At 48.6% G+C, this 20,017-nt stretch overlaps 4 protein-coding genes across 4 annotated transcripts; 1 reads left to right on the forward strand and 3 right to left on the reverse strand.

Annotated features, from left to right (window-relative positions):
- The first annotated feature begins 544 nt into the window (after positions 1–544).
- LOC100834548 (xyloglucan endotransglucosylase/hydrolase protein 31) lies at positions 545–2,177 on the forward strand. The gene is made up of 3 exons (XM_003558959.4): positions 545–928; positions 1,059–1,159; positions 1,290–2,177. The coding sequence occupies exons 1-3, from the start codon at positions 658–660 to the stop codon at positions 1,872–1,874; spliced, it is 957 nt and encodes a 318-aa protein (XP_003559007.1). The 5' UTR covers positions 545–657; the 3' UTR covers positions 1,875–2,177.
- A 102-nt stretch (positions 2,178–2,279) lies between these two features.
- Positions 2,280–6,633, reverse strand: LOC100830699 (E3 ubiquitin-protein ligase RFWD3). The gene is made up of 13 exons (XM_010231026.3): positions 6,172–6,633; positions 5,678–5,756; positions 5,503–5,592; positions 5,387–5,431; positions 5,184–5,228; positions 4,853–4,891; positions 4,719–4,775; positions 3,991–4,101; positions 3,768–3,901; positions 3,625–3,664; positions 3,340–3,402; positions 3,073–3,254; positions 2,280–2,976 (listed from the first exon to the last, which is right to left on the reverse strand). The coding sequence occupies exons 1-13, from the start codon at positions 6,555–6,557 to the stop codon at positions 2,463–2,465; spliced, it is 1,785 nt and encodes a 594-aa protein (XP_010229328.1). The 5' UTR covers positions 6,558–6,633; the 3' UTR covers positions 2,280–2,462.
- Positions 6,634–8,140: 1,507 nt separating this feature from the next.
- Positions 8,141–10,289, reverse strand: LOC100831006 (putative cyclic nucleotide-gated ion channel 7). Its single transcript, XM_010231027.2, has one exon. It carries the CDS (start codon positions 10,287–10,289, stop codon positions 8,196–8,198), a length of 2,094 nt encoding a protein of 697 aa, XP_010229329.1. The 3' UTR covers positions 8,141–8,195.
- Positions 10,290–10,863: 574 nt separating this feature from the next.
- LOC104581899 (prothymosin alpha-B) lies at positions 10,864–12,408 on the reverse strand. The gene is made up of 2 exons (XM_010231028.3): positions 11,843–12,408; positions 10,864–11,132 (listed from the first exon to the last, which is right to left on the reverse strand). Exon 1 carries the CDS (start codon positions 12,316–12,318, stop codon positions 11,875–11,877), a length of 444 nt encoding a protein of 147 aa, XP_010229330.1. The 5' UTR covers positions 12,319–12,408; the 3' UTR covers positions 10,864–11,132; positions 11,843–11,874.
- Between the last annotated feature and the right edge of the window lie 7,609 nt (positions 12,409–20,017).

The following is a 20,017-nucleotide window of genomic DNA, read 5'->3' on the forward strand; positions in this document are numbered from 1 at the left end:
AGGCCGGTCAGCTAGGTAGCTAGCCATAACCAGCAGACAAGTTAGGTTGCAACTTGCAAAAAAGTTTGCCCTCGAAGGAACATTATTGCAGGAAACTTGGGGGTTGGAATTCTGTAAATTTTTGCATCAAATTAATTAAGGGATCGTGTGTTTTCTGACTCTAACACGATCGTTGCATGTCAGATCATCAGTTACATACTTGCACTGATCTCTCTCACAGACCCAAACATGCACCCACCCAGCTCCTTAAAATTAATGAGACGTGTGCTCAACGAAACATAAGAATTATATTAATTTAAGCTAGGACAATTTGCTGGTCGCCGCGCCATTTTGTCTGGAACGTGTCAAAAAGGAATTAATGGAATTGGACACAGCAAAAATTGTCAATGAGTAATAAATCAAAGCTCGTCATCGATCAGCCCCCAATCATGCTTCCAAGCACCTGTATGTAACTGCCAACAACCGCTCGCTCCTGAGCTAGCTAGAACCCATGCGGGACCCACATCACCCGCTAGCTCCCGACATGTGTATATATAGAGGAGCCCCAAAGTAGAACTGCAAAACACATGTACACACTTCTTGACACTGATCAATATCTGAAGCTGCTCCAGGGTCGTCGATCTCAGTAGCCGATTAAGGGAGATCGATCGAAGATCAATGATGATGATGCGAGTAATTAGGCGTTGTTCTGATAACGAGGATGGAGGAGCAGCTTCATCTGTTGTTGCCCTAGTACGAGCAGCAGCTCTACTGGTGGCGCTGATGCAGCCAGCGGCAGCGCAGCAGGTGCCTTCTCCTGGGTACTACCCGAGCTCCACGGTGAGGTCCATGGCTTTCTCCCAGGGCTACACCAACCTCTGGGGCCCGCAGCACCAGTCTCTCTCCCCTGACCAGTCCTCCCTCACTCTCTTCATGGACCGCAGCTCAGGTTAGTATTACACCAACTCGATCACCACTTCAGTAATCAACTAACCAAAAATGATATCATTGCAGCACCTGGTGGCCATTAATCAATCAAGCTAATTTTGATTGTTGTTCTTGTTGTTGCTTAATTTCAGGGAGCGGATTCAAGTCGAAGAAGTCGTACCGGAGCGGCTACTTCGGCGTGTCCATCAAGGTCCAGCCGGGCTACACCGCCGGCGTCAACACCGCCTTCTACGTACGTTAATTAAGCCTTCTATAAATACATCGATCATCCTCCCCAGCTCCGGCCGGCGGATATCGACTTATATAATGTTAACAAATATATTTTTTTCACAAAAATAAAAATAGTATCGTTTTTTGTATAGTTGTCGAACAGCGAGCTTTACCCGGGGCAGCACGACGAGATAGACATGGAGCTCCTGGGCACCATCCCCGGCGAGCCCTACACGCTGCAGACCAACGTCTATGTCCACGGCACCGGCGACTCGAACCCGATAATCGGCCGGGAGATGCGGTTCCACCTCTGGTTCGACCCGACCGCCGACTTCCACCACTACGCCATCCTCTGGGACCAGAACCAGGTCGTCTTCCTCGTCGACGACGTGCCCATCCGCCGCTACCAGCGGAAGCCCGGCGCGGCGGCGTTGTTCCCGGGCCGGGAGATGTGGGCCTACGGGTCCGTCTGGGACGCGTCTGACTGGGCCACGGATGGCGGGAAGTATAAGGCGGATTATAAGTATGCCCCGTTTGTGGCCCGGTTCAGCGAGTTTAAGCTGGCTGGGTGTGAGGTTGGTGGGCCGGATGGATGTAGGCCCGTGGCGACTGGGCCTGGTGGTGGTGGGCTGAGTGGGAAGCAGGAGGAGACTATGCGATGGGCCCAGCAGAGGTCCATGGTGTACTACTACTGCACGGATCGCTCCAAGAATCGCGCCAACTACCCAGAGTGCTAATTAAGCTTGCTCAAGCTTAATTAGTTTTGTTTACTATACTATATGTGTGTGTACACAGTACAGTGCAGAAGCTGGAGCCAGCGGCGATTGATTAACGGAGGCTCCGCGCCGCCCATCCCTTGTTTTAGTGGTTGAGGCGTACGTATACACGTATTTATGATATTTATACCACACGTGTATTTATAGTGTGATGATTATGAAGTTGTGTATCTTGTGATAGCAGCAGGAGTGGTTCTGCTGCCATTGTTAATTAAGATCTCAAGATTATTCACCAGATATGGATATGGATTTAGAGATCGATCTTGTTGCTTGCTTACAACCAACTTTGTGTTTTGATCCGTTCCTAGTACTCGGTATGTACTGATGAAGGTCGCTCCAACCAAGCTCCCATGACCAAAAAGCACATCACAACACAGCAAGGTCACAGTCTTCTCTGCTTCGACCTAAAAACTTAAAACTGTACACTACACAAGGAGCAAAAGGCTTGTTCCTAGGTAGTTTCCTCTTCTTCTTCTACAGGCAACCGACAACAGACAAGTTACACAACGCTTAATTAGGAGAGCTGATTACAGGCAAAAGCAAGCCGAGCTACTTGGAGTTCTGCACGACTCTGAAAACCTGCAACTTCTCGTTGCTTAGGCACCCCAGGTACCTCCCTCCGGCTGGACTTTCCACAAACCTTAGATCAAGGATCGGTTCGCGGTGGGGGCGAAGCTCAGTGTGCATCCCGAACCAAGGTAGTTGCCAGGTCCTGACCCCGCGCAGCGACTCGTCTCCATAGGCGAAAAGATGCTGGTTGTTGTTCCCGTAAGGTATGATTGCAGACTTGCACATGCGCACTTCGCTTACGCTGCCATAGCACGTCCTGCCTTCGACGAAGGGTGTGACGCCCCACGGTGTCCTCGTGACCACGGTGTGCTGCCCCTGTTTTCCTGGACCTGACGCTGCCTGCGTTTGCGATGGGTACACTTGAGATGGAGCAGCGTCTCCTGATGAATCGGCCTTTGGCCGGAAGGAGGCCACTATGGTATCACTTGATGGGGGGGCACACGCAAGAGAAAAACAGACACGTTGATCATCAGTCTGTAGTAGCAAATATGGCCTGAAAAGGACAACAACCAAAACAACAAAACATGAGAGCCAGAACCAAACTATATAATAATATTGATTGTTTTCAACTATCCCTTTTGTCTCATACTTGCTTTGACTGCCATCAGGATCCCACATGCAAGGTCCTATAGCAGAGGCCGAAAGAACCTTTCTGGAACCATTGTTGTCAGTGACACAGTGGAGCGTATGAACCAGATGAGTAGATAGCCCAGCCATGGAATGCAAGGGTCTTGAAGTTTGACGAATATCAAAGACCAAAATCCTGCCATCCTGCAGTACACGACGAGGCTAATTAATCGTGTAAATCTTGCAAGTGTATCAACAATCAATGGGCTAAGATCAGGGTAAACTGAACCTGCAATCCAGCACAAACGTGATGTGAACCCGAGTCATCTGCTGAACAAGACCAGCCAGGAGCCTGAAAGGCATTGTAATAGATAATGAGGTTACAGCAGTATTATCTGAAAGTGATTCACCTAATATGCTTATTCAAAATACAAAATGTTCTCATTGAATTTCCAATGCAGAATAGAAAAGACTCTTCAGACGTGGACTTTTAGAGGTATGATGAGACTCCGCGTCCGGTTGGATACATAGCATTAGCTGTAAGTGTTGTAGATTGGCAAGGTTAGATAATTACCGGCAAATCGCATTGAAGAACAACACTCTCAGTCATCATGCTGGATTCAAATATAATGAGAAGTGCGGGAAAGAAATAATCAAATAATGATAAACGGCAATAAAACAGAAGGAACCACAATTTTTCATAAATTCAAGACAAACCTAAAAAGTGATAGCCTTCTGCCCAGTGATGCAAAAAGAGCAGAGCCATCATGCAAGATGCATATATCCTTGACAACTTTAGTGCCAGGAGGAAGTTGTATTTCACGTCCTTGGTGAGTGGAAAGCATGTTAATCTGTTGACATTACAAAAAGGAATAGTGAACATTGCAAAATTTAGTGGTCATATCCATTCACTTACAAGGCACACAATTAAACTTTATACCTTAGTAAAAACATGTTCCTGACCTAAACCAGGTGCCTTTCTAGAAGCAAGTATTATTTGGTTAGATGCATCTATGCCCATGACTCGAGCTCCATCCAAAAGTAATTCATTCTGCACAAAAAAGTTAACAAATTACAAGAATGACACAATTCAATTTGGGGAAAGAACGGAAATGTATCCATAATCCAATTGCAAAATTGGTGGTGGTTTATCAAACAAATAGATAATCCATGAGAATGTGGAGTACAATTTCTGAAAGTCTCTTGACTCTAGCTAAGCATTCAATACCATTTTGCATCGAGATATTTAAGTTATTCTCAAAAAGCACAAAAACCAGATCACTAACATATGGTACATGAGCTGGGGCAATATTGGACTGTGTTGTCCATTGGAGTGAAAAATCCGATGACCAGGCGGACAGGTGAAATTCATATCTGCAGAACACATGTTTTCATGACCAAATGTAGTGGTTCTAAGATCCTAGCTATGCTCACAAAATTAAGATATGTAATTCTGATTATGAGTTATAATATTCTATTCAGGTTTACTTGCAATAGAAGCTGTGTCAGAATCTGGTCCAATTTCTACTTCAACAATGCTATAACTGAAATGACCAAATGTTTCAGGTCAGACGAGACACAAGACAGCAATGATGATCAGTAAAACATGCACTGTATCGTGTATACCAACATTCACAACTGAAAATAGCACATCATAAAAATATTGACCTGTAAGACAAGGCAGCAACAGTTGCTTGAGCCAAAACCTGCGTGCTCTGCTATTTTCTACAAAATGGAACAAGAAGATTTGGCATGTATGTTTGTGTACCATTATTAAATACTGAGAATTTAAATGGCACTACCTGTCTTTTTGAGACACCATTGTCCACTGATCTGTGCTCCTGCAAGGCACACAACATAAGCAAAATGTATACATAAAGTTCTCATAAAAGTGACAACTGTTATGTTAATTTTCTGTTGCAGGAAGAGTCAATGAACAAAGCAAGATAATAGATCTATCACTTAAATACGAAGAACCTTTAATAATACCACCTTTGTATGTTGCGGTACCGGAATAGCTAGTGAATACATACTATCAACTTATGCAGTGACACCATGCACTGACAAAATTGCCATCATCGGGAGTTTGGACAATGCAATAAGCAGCTAAGATGGCTACAGCATACAGCACACCTTCTCAGCCTTTATCTCCTCAAGCATCTTCCCTTGTTTCCGGACCTTACAAGAAAAAGAAACACAATGTTAGGGAGTTGCTGATATAAACTTACAGAGAGAAAAATAATTTCAATTTTTACTCTAGTAACTGATGAAAAGGAATACATGGTAACTTGTAAGAAACTAAAACAGCTTGGAGATGACACAAATAAATTACTTACCACTTCCCCAAGAGATTCAACCTTTTGCATGCAAGATACTACTTGCTGCACAAATGCAACAAAGTTTAGTTCATGGTCAAAAGAAAATCCGGACAAAGTGAAGAAACCAACCTAACCTTTTCAAGGTCATTATTTGGAACCACAACCTGTGGTGCATAGAGGTTGATAATGTCCTTACGCCTGAACCTTCGTGCGCATTGAGGGCACTAAAACACACACAAGGATGTCACCTTAACAACTGACTACTCACAACCTGTAATTCAAAACTAACATCCATTTTGGCATACATACCGTCGTACTAGTATTGCCGCGCTGCGTTAGCCATCTCTCCAGGCAAGATCTACCGTAGACATGCCCACAGGGAATACAACTACAAGATAGGGTATATCACCTAGTTAGCCATTTACACATTATATATGTAGACCATTCAAAACAAAATGTTGTCAAATATCTGCTGTTAAAAAATTCTAGTCAGATACCATGTTCCCTCAATAGCCATTTACAAATTATATGCAAAAAAGCATTGAACATAAAAACTAGGATTACTCGAGGAACCAGCCATGGACCATCAGAAATCAAGGCAGTCCCGACAATAGCATGCTGATGTGCAATTATCTACTCTTGAGTCCTCACCAAGCATTTATAGTTCCAATTCGTTGGCACCCAACACAACAACTAATATTAGTTCGAATAAAAATGCTTCCAAGCATCTGTGTTCTCGTTAGTACCTCAGTCAATGACATATACCAAACGCGAATCAGAGTAGGGACAAACCGGGGCATCACCTGATGCGATGCGGGCCTTCGGAGGTCCAGGCCTCCATACACACGGGGCAAGTGGGCGTGTTGCCCCTCTCCGCCGCCGGTGCGCCGCCGGGAACCCTGCTGGCTTGCACGGACGACCCGCACACCTCCCCGACACTCTCCCGCACCTCCTCGTCCGCATCAGATCTCTCTTCATCCTCTTCCTCTTCGTCTTCCTCCTCCTCTGAATCTGAACCTGAACCTGGCTCTGAACCTGGTGCTCCCTCCTCCTCTGAACCTTCCTCCGAGTCGTCCCCTTCTTCCCCGTCCTCCTCGTCGCTGCTGTAGCTGACCTCGAAATCTACGTCGTCGTCCTCCTGGGTCGGCGCCGGAGGAGAGGCGCGCCTGCCTCGCGAGCGCGACGGCATGGCTTGGCTGGCGGCGGAGAAGAGGCGAAACCGCCGGGTGTTTCCTTTCCAAATTGAACAGAATTTTTCGTTTTCCTCTTCTCTTTTTTTTTCAAAGGAAAAATAGAGGGGCTTACGACATACCGACCCGATGCTAAATCGTATTCGTCCGTAGTCGATCGTGTGGTTCTGTTTTTTTTTCTCCCTTTCTTAATTCCAGCACACACACGTTGCAAAAAATACAGAACAAATCGTCAAAACAAACGAAAATACTACTGCTACACACAAAGCTGTCAAAAAAAAACTTTTTTTTTGCGGTAAATCAAAAAAAAACTTGTGGTCAACAAAAAAGCTGTCAAAAAAAACTTGGTCAGAAATGAAGCAAGATTCATTCCATGATATATACCAATCAAACAACCCTAAGTTATCAAAAGATTTATTCAAAATTACAAACCCAAGTATTCTCATAACACAGCATCATATCCTACGACGATGATCGGACAAACTCCATGAAACAGTATTTGCTACGATTACACTCCCACCGGTCCAGAACACTACGAGGGCAAGTTATCTTCCCCGCGGGAAGCACGTCGACGTAGCATGGACGGTAAGTGAACACGCGTTCAATGTCACACCCATTGTCAGTGGGTTCGCCGAGTAGATTGCGGCGCACGTATTGCATTCTCGAGGCGTCAAGGTGATACGCAACTGCCGTGCTAGTGTGCCACTAATGTCGAGGAGGAGCACGTCCTTGTACGGATGTAATCCGATGATACCACAATAATACGCAAGAGATTGCCGAAACTTTGGGGTAATTTTGGCACTATTTTCAAATTCGATGAAGTTGCCCCCGTCCCAATTCCACAAGTCCTCTTCTTCAGCACCACCACCAATGTCTTGTTCTTCTACTTCTCCGTCGTTAAAAACAGCATCAATTGCGTCATCCTGGCCATCCTCCTTATTGATGTGACTTTGCTTGCTACGGCGTTGTGTGAAGAAGCCGATGGGTCCTTTGCTGCTCGCGAACATATCCCATTCTAATCTTGGTTTCACGGTGCTTGCGTTCTTTACCATCATATGAATGTTGGGTCCAAAATCGGCCTCATGAACCAGCGTCCACCCTAATTGGGCGTCACCTGATTCGCTCGGAGCCGGACCTCGTCTAGTGCCGCGTAGCGAACACCTCTCTCGTAGCTCGCTAAGAGGGACCTCCGGCGCAGACCGTACGCGTTCCCGCCTGCGGTGTAGACTTCTCCTGGGAGTTGGACCATATCATAAGTCCCCTCCAAACAGCCAAAGTAAAGACATGCCGGTGCCGTCGCCGTTGTCATTGGCGTCGTCCATGATCGAGTTAACTTCTTCGCCGCCGGCCGGCCGTAGGGTACTGGGTACGTGTATATGTATTGGCTCCTGCTAGAATAAGGAATTAATAAAACGCGGCGGCCACGGTTTGCATCCGTATTGCCAAATCTCTGTTCGATCGATCTCATCTCATCCATGGCGTACCGCGTACGTATAGGTACCAGCTGCTCGATCGGTCAACAAAATAATAATACGTGCATGTAAAAAAAAAGCAAAATATTCGGGATGTACGTATAATTAGACTGTAAACGACGACGTAACTAATTAACGGACCGACGTATATATGCACTCAGTAAGTCAGTAGTCCATTTTGCCGAAGTCTGGCTCGGGCGGCTTGGGCAGTATGATGAGGCTCTCGGCCTTGAGCGACCGCTGGCGCTGCACGCCGCGCATGGCCTTCTTGGCGAACCTGGACACCAGGAACGTGGTCTTCATCTGGCTGCTCGACGACGCCGCCACCTCCTCCGCCGCCATGTACATCTCGTCCTCCTCCCTCCGCCGCTGCTCCACCGCCCTCCTTTTCTGGAACCTCCGCCACGCCGCCTGGATGAAGCAGGACGCCCAGGTGCGCCACTGCTGCGAGTAGAACCTGAAGGTCTGCTGCAGCTGCTTGCTGTGCAGCCGCCTGAACTGCCCGGCCACGAACTTGAGCTCGTCGGCGTGCAGCGCGAAGCCTTCCACCTCGGATATCGCCTTCACGGTGCGCGTCGACAGCGGCAGGTTCGCCGACGCCTTGGGGTCCAGCGCCCACGTCAGCAGCTCTTCCCCACAGAAGTCCCCTTCTTTCAACAAACCCCTGTTGAAGAACCCGGTCCGGCCGCCGTCGGTGGTCGAGCTCTCGAGCCGGCCACGGATGATGAACAACATCTCGTCGACCGGGTCCCCTTCGCGCACCACGTATGTCGCCTCCGTGCATAGGCTGGGCTTGAGCCGCTCGCAGATGGCGTCGAGGAGTCGCTCGTCCATGTTCGCGAACAGCGGCACGCGGCGCACGAGGCGGAGGCAGAGGTGGCGCTTCACGTCTCTCCGGATGTCCTTGGGCAGGCAGCTGACGAGCCCGTCCTCGTCGACGCCACGCGTCTCGAGCCACTTGTACTGGTTGTGGCGCCAGACCCTGTCGCGGAGGTCGTCGGGGAGCAGGCGGTGGTGCATCCATTGTTCCGAGTCGCGGCGCTTGAGCCGCATCTCCTCCATCCGCAGCGTCATCGACTGGAGGTACGTCTGCATGTTGCCGATGAGCAGCGCCATGAGGATGAGCCCGAAGAGCGCCAGCAGGATGGCAAACAACGCTTCCCCTTTGTAGTGCGTCGTCTGGTCAAGCCCCTGCCCAACGGTGCTGAGGTTCTGGAGCCCCCACCAGAGGCAGAAGAGGATCCTGGCAAAGAGGTTAGGCGTGTACGTGACCCCAGAGGTGATGGCAGTGGTGTACAACCCGTAGTTGAACCCGGTGCCGCCGCCGTCGATCGGCGCGCATTCCTGGGCCAGCACCTGCCGGATCATGGTCCTCCACTCGACGAACCCGGGCTGGCCCAGTATCCCGCCACCACAGTACATGTAAGTCTTGCACTGGTGGAACTTGAGCCCCGTGCACTTCTCCCTCCAGCAGTCGTCCAGCCGCTCGATGGCCAGCAAGTACCAAAACGCGCCCACCATGTGCGACGCCAGCATGTACAGCAGCAGGTAGAACGCGGCGCCGGCGAAAGCCGTCTCGGCGAAGACCCCCGTGGTCCGCTTCAGCTCGGAGGTGATCGGGTAGATCCTGACGAGCCGCGGCACGTACTGGACGAGCACGATGAAGAAGAGCGCCGTCTTGATGGGCAGCAGGTCCTGCCCCTTGTGCCGCAGCAAGAACTTGATGATCTGGAGCTGCGGCAAGGGCAGCACGGAGAGGAGGTCGAAGACGAAGAAGCGGCGCACGTAGCGGCGCGCGATGGCGGCGGAGTCGACGACGAGCTCGCCGCGGCCGAAGACGCGGGAGGAAGGGGCGATGAAGGCGGTGCGGAACTGCAGCGCGATCCGGGCCAGGTAGAAGGCGTCGACGGCGGTGCGGACGGCGGTGGCGAAGGTGGCCAGGGCGCGGTCGAAGCCGATGCAGGTGTTGTTCTGGTTCTCGTTGACGACGGGGAGGTAGAAGAAGAGCGGGTCGACGGCGACGGAGACGATGCAGGCGAAGAGGAACAGCCGGTTCATCCGCATCAGGAACGCGTCCTGCGGGTCGTAGATCTTGAGGGAGATGTTCTTGAGGTCTTCCTGGAAGACCCGGCCGATGTTCTTGAGGCGTTCGGAGCGGTTGATGACCCCGGCGGCCGCGATGCGGATGGAGCGGGACCGGATCTTGGTCCGGCCTGAGAAGTAGCCGTCCATCTGGTGCCCGCCGCCCGGGACGTCCATGGCTGATTGATGATGGTGAGCTTGTCTGCGATTAATCGATTTGCACTGTCGATCGCGGCAGCTAGATGTGGGAGATGGTCTTCTTCAATTCGCCGGGAAATGGATGTGAGACGGCATGTTGATTTCGATTCAGAAGCCCGATCGGCGCGGATGGATCGATCGTACTTTCTGAAGCAATTAACCAACAGCAGTCGATCGATTTTTTTGGCAGGAAAATACTGGATGTGTCACCCTTGCGGATCACCGATTTGTCTCCCTTGCAAATTGCTCTGCTCCCTTTCGTCGCTGGAGGAAGAAGCGGAATAGCGCGCGCAAGGAAGGGACGCCGGACGGGATGTGCGAGAGTGCCGGCCAATCACTACTAGAAGGCTCTCTGTCTATATATAGCTAGCTTGTTTGTGCTGCTTAATTTGATTCGTCTTGCAAGCATGCACGTCCCAAGTCTTCCTCCCTTGCAAGTGCCAATTGGTGGATGATCTTGACATGTTTAGAATCAGCAAGCTGCCTAATAGTTTAGCCACGTACGAGTGATCACAGCCTTTTACGTTCTTCTTAACAAATGATAGCAGCATCGTGTCATGCAGTGCGATATTTCCACAAGATCGAACCAACAGTTTTCAATAGCAGATCCAGGCTCATATGAGCAGAACAGAAACATAAACAGAAACAAAGTTCGTGCACAGATGTAATTCAGTAGAAACAGAGTAGTGCCGGCGTGACAAGATAATTCAGAGATCGCTTAGCCCGTCTCTTCTCCCGTGTCGATCCTCCGACACAAATTACATCCCCTCTCCTTCATATGCTTTACCATGAGCTCATATGCACTCCACTTACATCCTCACTCTGCATTACAACAGTAAGAACCATGTCAGACGTTTTGCCGTGGTGTTGCCGCAGCCATGTTTCCAGGCATGACCTGCCGTACGCCGGTAAGCGCCCGACAGTGAATGCAGTTGTATGTACAGTTGTCTATACAGAGCAAATTTCCATACTACTATTTATAGCACATATATTTGCATGACTCCTAATTTGGTTAGATGTGATATACTCCTCGTAATTACTGATTCCATTCATCTTACCATCTCCCAGATGTCCAATTCGATGGCACGGCCATCTTCAGCAGCAGCTTCCACGAAATAAAATAAAATTGGATGAGGCGATGGGGTTTGCGCATTTCATCGAGCACATCATGCACAGTTGTATATGCAGAGCAAGTAGATTGTTTGGGGCTGTTTACAAGCACATGGCTAGATGTGATATACTCCTATTACTGATCACATTCATCCTAGCCACTCCCAGATGTCTAATGCACAGACATCTTGAGCGGCAGATTAAGCAAAACATCTGGACGAGGTGGTTGGGTTCGCGCATTCCATCGAGCACATCACGTTCATTGTCCAAAGGGACAGACAGTTCGGGAGCAACGGTAGCAAACTAGCAATATCATTTGAGCGGCCGAGCGGCGAGCGTGCATGCCATTGATCTCTAGACTGATCTAGACGAAGAACAAAACACGAAACAAGTGAATGAACCAGCTAGGAATTTGGTCTCACCAGATTTGACGCGCTGCGTCGGATGTCAGCTGCTAGACGCCGCAAGCGGCCACCGTCGGCTGCTCCACCTCCATCTCGTCCTCCTCCTCCTCGGAGTCATCATCATCCTCATCTTCTTCGTCGTCTTCATCGTCGTCCTCGTCATCTTCCTCATCAGAGTCCTCGTCGTCTTCCTCGTCCGAGTCATGGCCTTCGTCGTCCCCAGCTTCCTGCTCCCCCTCCGACCCCTCGTCTTCGTCTTCCTCATCTGAGTCCTCGTCTCCGGAGCCGTTGCTGTCGTCAGAGTCATCATCTTCGTCGTCGTCGTCGTCGGCGCCGGCGTCCCCTTCCCCGTCCGCCCCCGGCGCGGTACGGCTCGGCTCGGCGGCGCGGGGGCGCGGTGCCTCTCCTTCCACCACCATCTCGACGTCGGGGCCCTTCTCCTTGTCCTCAGTTCCCGGCGCCGGCGGCTGCGACGGCGGGGAGGACGACGACATGGAGAGCGGAAGGATGGGGATTCCGATTCAAATTTCAGAGGAGAGGGATCGCACTAGCTAGCTCACTCGCCATTCCTGGTCAGAAACACGGAATATACAGAAAGGAAACTGGGGTGGGCCAGGGGTATTGGTCGGTAGGCCCCCAAAGTGTTCCCAGGAGGCAGGACTTCGGCCCAACAACAACCCGGTTACCGCGCCAATGCAAAATCAAACGACGAGAAACTTGGCCCATCTCCCAAAACAAATACGACACAGTAAAACATAATCCTCGTCCGTTCATATTAAGTGACTTTTTATTACACGTATCTAGACGGTTTTTAAGTATAGATACATCCATATTTAATCAAATTTGAGTCACTTAATATGAAACGGAGGGAGTAATTCACTGAGTACTTAATCATAGAGTAGCAAATTCAAACCAGCTACAGCAAATGTCCACATAAGATCATATATTAGGCACTATATAGCAGGGCCTGGAGTTCTTCACTTCTGCTGAATTTCTTCTTCTCATTTTTCATCCCATGCTTCGTCGACGCTTGTGAGATGGGCGTGGTTGAGTAGTACCATGCTGCCCACCATCACCCAGCTGTTGACTAGCTTGCTGTCGTAGTGTTGATGCTCTCTGGAACGCCATAACTTCCTCTACAGTCTGCAAGAGCAGGTTGAACTTATGCTCCAGCTTCTTCCATGTGTCCTGAACTATGAAGCTCATTTCGGCAAGCGACTGCATTATGCAAAACCAGAATCCAACAGATATGATAACACTTCTTTTCAAGACATGCATGTATATATACATAGAGATCGATCACAGAGTAACTAAATTATGAATTAACCAAATTAATTACCTTTTTATGGCTGCAATGGCTCCAGAGATTGTTTGTGGTGGAGTAAAGATTGATGATCTGATCGTGCTCGAAGCTTTCCCTGCACTCCGGGCACTGCATGCAAATCGATCCAGCCAGGATACATGCATGGTAGCTTATAGCTATATTAGTGTATTACTCAAGGGAAACTAAGTTGGAAAAATATTCTTGCTAGCTGATAATATTATCTCATGAACTAGACCAAGGGAATCAATTATAACGAACCTCGGCTTCGTCGCCTCGGCGGTGGCGCAGCCACCTCTCCAGGCACGATCTGCCGTACACGTGGCCACAGGGGACGCAGCTGCATGAATACGTGCATGTAGTCAATTGTGATTTCGATCCATCATCGATCTCATGGGCTCTCTCCATTTTAAATTATGACATGTTTTAGGTATGTCGTTGTAAATCAATCTTTTCAAAATTGTAACAAGATATATTCGTCCATTCTTAAATGTAGGGCGCATAATTTTTTGTTGACTGTCAAACCAAGGTAGTATGAAAATATGTTTCAGAATGTATCTAATGATACTCATTTGGCACTGTAGATGTTGATTTTTTTATATATATGGTTGGTCAAAATTTAATTTTTTTTACAATCAACCAAAGTTATATACGCCTTACATTTGGAACAGAGAGAGTAATATCTAGAGTTAATCCCACTTTTTACCCTTGTTTAGCAATTTCTGACCGTGTTTACCTCATTTTAGAATCTCTGCCACATTTTTACCCCTTATTTGTACATATGTAACAGGTTTTACCCCATTTATGGTTCCGACATGTTGGGCTCACTGTTCCGAGTGACATAACAAGTCCATGGTGGACGCGTATTTTGCTAAGACATTTTCTCCCTTAGCTATTCCAGATCCGACCCGCTTTCTCCCCTCACCTACTATTCTTTTCGATGGCGCGATGTGATTGTTGGGAATATGCCCTAGAGGCAATCATGTATGATGTAATTCCCAATGTATTCATAAATATTATTAAGTTGTCCTTGTTTGAACATCTGATATGTATCATTGAATATGTGATTTGATTGTGGAACTATGTATTCATGTTGTTCATACTAAATTGTCCTTAGTCATTGAGGTTGTGCTGGACACATAACCTAGACTAATGTGAAAGTTGGCTGATGACTCGGTTCCACTTGTCATGGGCATGGTGATGTCATTCCAGCTTACACGGACTCGGCTAAAGAGTTTAGCGAGTCGGACTGACCCATATTGAGATGCAACGAGTAGGTCGTCATTTGCATGTCTCAATCAATGTAATCCTTAGACCTGAGGTTATCGCACAATCCGAGTTGTGGATCACCAACTTAGGTTCTGTCAAACGTTGTTCCGTAACAGGGCAGTTATAAAGGCAGAGTTCGGGTTGACTGAGAATCAAGCTGTGTGATGTGGATAACCAAGATGGGATTTTGCCCCTCCGACTGGAGAGATATTCTCTGGGCCCTCTCGAGTGATATGATTCGGGAAGCATGGCCATGCGCGACTTGGTTAACTGTTAACCGGGTCGATCGACTAAGAGTTAGTCGGATGAATCGTATATCACGGATCGAGAAGAGAGTTGAACTATTAAAGGGATGACGATTAATCGCCTATAGTTCGACAAGATATATCGTGAGGCAAAAGGGACTAAGACGTATGTCACATTGGAAGGTACGTCGTCATGACTCGATGGTACTTGGGAGTCGGCACGTTCTGCTAGGAGCCGCTACCGATTGATCGATTGTGAGTCGGACTCCAATCGTGTCCAAGTCGCCATGAGCCTGCGGGGTCACACACTTAAGAGCGGGAGCAAATATTTGGTCGGGTTGGACCCGAACTGGAATTGGGCTGACAATGCGAGTTGGACTCGCAGGGTGGATGGGCCACAAGGCTTGGAGCCCACTTCCACTCGATATATAAGCAGGGGCGTGGGATGCCTAAGGGGCACGGTTTTTCCACTCTCATGCGTTGAGAACCCTAGCCCGATTCAGTTCAACCGTCGCACCGGACCTAGCAGTCCGCCGCCGGAGCTCCTCCTCGCACGTGTGGATACCGGCAGAGGTGCTGTACGTTGAGCACTTCGACGATCGCGGGATTGGATCGGCTGGATCGGATCGAGGGACTGCACTGCATCAAGGCGCCGCATCGATAATCCGCAACTACGCGTCTAGTGGTAATCCTCGTGGCCTTCTACCTCGGCTAGATCTTGGGAGTTCGTGTAGGAAAAGTTTTTGTTTATCTCTACGCGCCCCTTCAGTGATAAGAGTCCATTGTCTATCACTTTTCCGTAGGTTTCAAGCCGGTTATGCTATTCCGCGTCACAACACATGGTGGAGTTAGGCTATATATTATCCAACCCGCTTTCTCCCCTCACCTACTATTCTTTTCGATGGCGCGATGTGACAAGAGTCCATTGTCTATCACTTTTCCGTAGATTTCAAGCCCGTTATGCTATTCCGCGCCACAACACATGGTGGAGTTAGGCTATATATTTTGGCCATGTCCACAAGTGTCGCCTGCGATGCAGCCATCATAAAGTTCTCAAGAGGATAACAGCGTGGGAGCAAGATGCGTGTGGCTGGCATTTTTTGAGCTTCTCTGATGAGGGAGAAAATGGGTTGGGTCAGTAATAGGAATAGGAGCAGGGCGGAACCACACCTAGGGTAACTGGAGCTACAGTCCTAGGCCTGATAGTTAATACATGTACGCAAGATTGGTGATTTGACCAAAACATTAACAAACAAAGGATTAAAGGATTAGCTCTAGGTTTCCATACATGAGCCTAGTTTAGCCCTAAACTTCGAACAATCCTGGATCCACCACTGGACAGGAGAAAATGGCTTAACCAAAAACGAGTCCAATTTGGACTTGCAACGTCAATCCGAACAGTAAGCACAACATGTTAGAATCAGACCAACCGGTTAAATAGGGGGTAAAATCTGTCACATAGGTATAAATAGGGTAAACAGTTAAACACCGTCAGAAATTGCTAAGGGGTAAAGTGAAATTCACTCTAATATCTAGGATAGTACGATATCAAACAAGTGTACTACAAAGATTATATATCATGACGAATTTAATAAAATTAGTTTAGAAACGTAGATGTTGATAGATATTTTCTGTAAACTTGACCTTTCTAGACTTGCAGTTTGGAATAGAGGTGTAAACAGGTTACCAGATGCGATGTGCGCCGTAGGATGTCCAAGGCTCCAGGCAGATGCTGCAAGTCGCCGCCGCCGCTGCCACCGCAGCAGGATCCGAGCACTGATCCCTTCGTCTTATCCATTCCTGATCGATCGAGCTGAGCGAGCCGAAGCCAGTGACGCCGCGGCACGAGGTAGCACGCCAGGCACAGATGGTGGCGAGAGACATATAAATCATCAACAGGTCCGCGGCAGGTCCAAACGACAAGTCTGTAGTACAAGAACATGATCAGACCAGAGCTAGACCTCCAAGAACGCCCCCCCCCCGTCCCCCCGTGTCGCCCCTGTCTGCCGACTCGGGGGCAAACCCTACCGCCCAGCCGCCGCCGGCCCACATCCCGATCCCTCCCCTCGCCGCTGCTGGAGGCTGCCACTGACAAGCCCGGGAGCCGCCAGTGAAGGTAGCGGCAGGGCCTCTCTTTTTTTCTGCCGCCTCCACACCCCCGTGCAGCCCCAAGTTCCTCCCAACACCGCATAGGGCGGCGGCTAGCCCCGGGGCGCGCCCTCCTCCGTCGGACCGGTCGCCTTCGCAGCCTCTTCCTCGACGGTCCGGCTGCTCGTGTGGCTCTAGCCTTTTCGGCCGGTGCTGCACGTGGCTGGCGGCAAGATGGTGCATGCCCCAGATCTGCCGCGTGAGAGGCTCGGTAGGACCATCCAAGCGTCTGCAGGCTGCAGCGGCACCCTGCCCCGACCCGCCGCGTTGCGGCTTGGCAGGCTCTCCCGTTGGCGGCGCTCCTCTGCCCCCAGATCCTTCGTGGTCAGGGGCATCATTTCTTCTTCCTACCGGTGTCTCCAGGTATGGCCCTTTGGCCCAGATCCGGCAAGCGGCTCTCAGGCCGTCGTCCGACGCCTGTGCTGATGTTGGTGGCAGTATTGCCGATGCGGTTTTGGGTTGTTTTTGGTGTGTTGATTCAGGGGAAACCCTTCCTTTGACCTCATGTCAATGGCAGACACGCGGCGGCGCTTTTGAGCGTCGTTCACCTTCTTGGAGGCGTGCTCTAAAAAATTCGCCACCTATCACACCCTCTGGTCATTGTTACTCCTAGTGAAAACCCCAGATCTGGTCCTCAGATCGGGCGACAATGCTGTCTTCGACAACTTTCCTTCTTGAAGGTGTCGTCTTGGAGTACTTGTGCCGCATTGGCCTCCTACTGTCTCTGTTGTTGGCTTGTTGTAAGAAATCAAGCGGTGACACCATGTAATGTTACAGTGCTGCCTCATCTTCCTCTGTTCATATTGCTGCTAGCGTCGCTCCTCATTGGCTCCCGGTCAGGCTCACCAGGTTGAGGCTACCCCTTTGCAGTGGTTGATATCTTGTCCGTGAGTTTCGTATTCTTGGTGAAGTCTCGGTGGTCCGTTTGCCCTTCGTCGGTACAGTTGGCACCCTACACCTCACAGTCCTTGGGGTTGTATGATGGCTCTTGAGCTCGCAGTCAAGGTTCGTGTTTGTGATCTAGACTCGGTGTCACTGCACCCTTCGATTACTCGTGTTGGACCAACTCGCGCAGTGATGGCATTCTTCGGCCGGCGATTTTGATGTCCGCAGCGTACTCTCGGTGTGTGATGCCCTTCGACTAGATTTCACTGACAGCAACACTCATTGATTTGCTGGTGCTCGGATCCCCTCGGCCACCGTCCACGTGAGTGGAGTTCGTGCAACTGGTGTTAACTCGGCAGTGGTTCGTCCTTCGACGACATCGGAGACACTCCACTCGTGCTCGCTAGAGCCATTTCTTTGGTGGTAGTTCTCTAGCTCTGTTTTGCCCGACTAGGTTGTGCTTACGCGCTGCAGTTTTTGTTATTTTTCGGAAATGGTTCCCGTCGGCTTGTGTTGAATACACAGACGTACTAGGACAAGCATGCATAGTTTAGCTGGAACACGGATATGAGGTATATAGTACGGCAAGAATGACAAACACATGCGGTATGGGTACATTACAAGTTTACAACCATCCATCGGCGTTCTCAACAGGTTTGGGGAATGGAAATTAAAAAAGAAGTTGAATGACAATCCCACTCCATGAAATCTATCAGGTCTCTCGGTGCCTCTTCCTGTTCGCATCCTCAGAATCCACAGCAGGAGCAGCAGCAGCAGAAGTAGAAGCGGAAGCAGAAAATGGGAAGCTCCGCTCCATGAATTCTACCAGGTCTGCTGCCGTCGTGTTCTCTTCTCGGGCCATTTTCTTCATCTGCTCCTTCATTGACTTCAAGCTAGCGACCATTGACACCTTTTCCTTCCACGTCTCTCCATGCCATCAGTAAGGGACTTCATTTGTGTCTTCATCATTTCTCGCAGTTCTATTTGTTGCTCCGATAGAGCCCAAATTTCTTTGTACCTTGCAAATTCAGCAGCCTTTCGTTTCTCTATATCTGCCAAAGCCTCCTCCCTCACTTCAAGAATCCTAAGCTCACATTTTAGGTTGTGATCCCTGAGAATAGACTCCGAACGCTCCTTTAGTTCCTGTAGCAGCCAGTTGATTGACAAAAAGAAAACTATGTGAGATGCCACATGCATTCAGCTTTAAAGAAACCAGCCTTTTCAAAAATATGCATCGTCTGGTCTTACTTTAAAATTATGTGTAACGGACACTACAATACTTCAGCAATACCGATGAAGACAACACAACTATATAGGTTCACAGGGGTTGACTATGTGACCTTGTATTAATACAAGGAGATTAACCATTTCTATATATGCTTGGTATTATAGCTAGCTACAGTTTCTCCTGATAGTGTGGGCATCAGTTGTGTCTTAGATCTACCATGACGGTTTACTCGTGAGTTAGATGATAAAAACCTCAAAAGATATCAAGCTATATTATATATCTCTCTGATGCAAGAACAAAAACTATTGCTCCAATTGATCGAGATGCGAAGAATTCATAAATTGACACTTCTACAGAAGCACACCAGAAGAAAGAGGCTGAACCTGTATGCGGCAGCAACCGTCCCACGGATTTCCCGGGGCGTACAGATTGATGATAGCGTTGTGGCCAAATTGTGCTCCACACTGAGGGCACTGGAAAAAAGATACATATGAATTCATGAGTTAATCAATTTCAATGCATATACAATATATACACCTGCAGCGAATTGATTTATGAAATGCATGGTACCTTTGCACTGTTGGGGCCGGAATTATGCAGCCATGTCTCTAGGCACGATCTGCCGTACACGTGTCCGCAAGGAATACAACTGCGTGCAGATCAGATAGAGATAATTAATTGCACAAAAATTCGGACAGTTCCCATAGTTCAAGCACAACCCATGCATGGATTGTGCTTTCTCCCCGTAGAAAAAACAAGAAATACCCATGCATATACAGATCTGGAATAAAAGGCAAACGACACACTACTATGTCTCAAGTCTCAACTCCAACATAAAAAAATTATACTTGTCTTAATTCATGATGCATTGTTTTTCTCTAAATGCTTATATACTCTCCGTATCCACGTATGGCTATTTTTAGAATATGTCGTACTCCCATATCTCCATGTCCGTATCGGAGTCGGGAAACTTCGGCAATAACTCAACTAGACTCATTCTAAAATTGTAGCAACAATGCTTAGATTACATATATATGCTTATGGTGCAGAAAATCTACAACCTAGATAAATGGTTGTTGAATTGTGAAAAAAAAAAT

The sequence above is a fragment of the Brachypodium distachyon genome, chromosome 1, assembly GCF_000005505.3.
Source record: "Brachypodium distachyon strain Bd21 chromosome 1, Brachypodium_distachyon_v3.0, whole genome shotgun sequence".
Taxonomy (NCBI): domain Eukaryota; kingdom Viridiplantae; phylum Streptophyta; class Magnoliopsida; order Poales; family Poaceae; genus Brachypodium; species Brachypodium distachyon.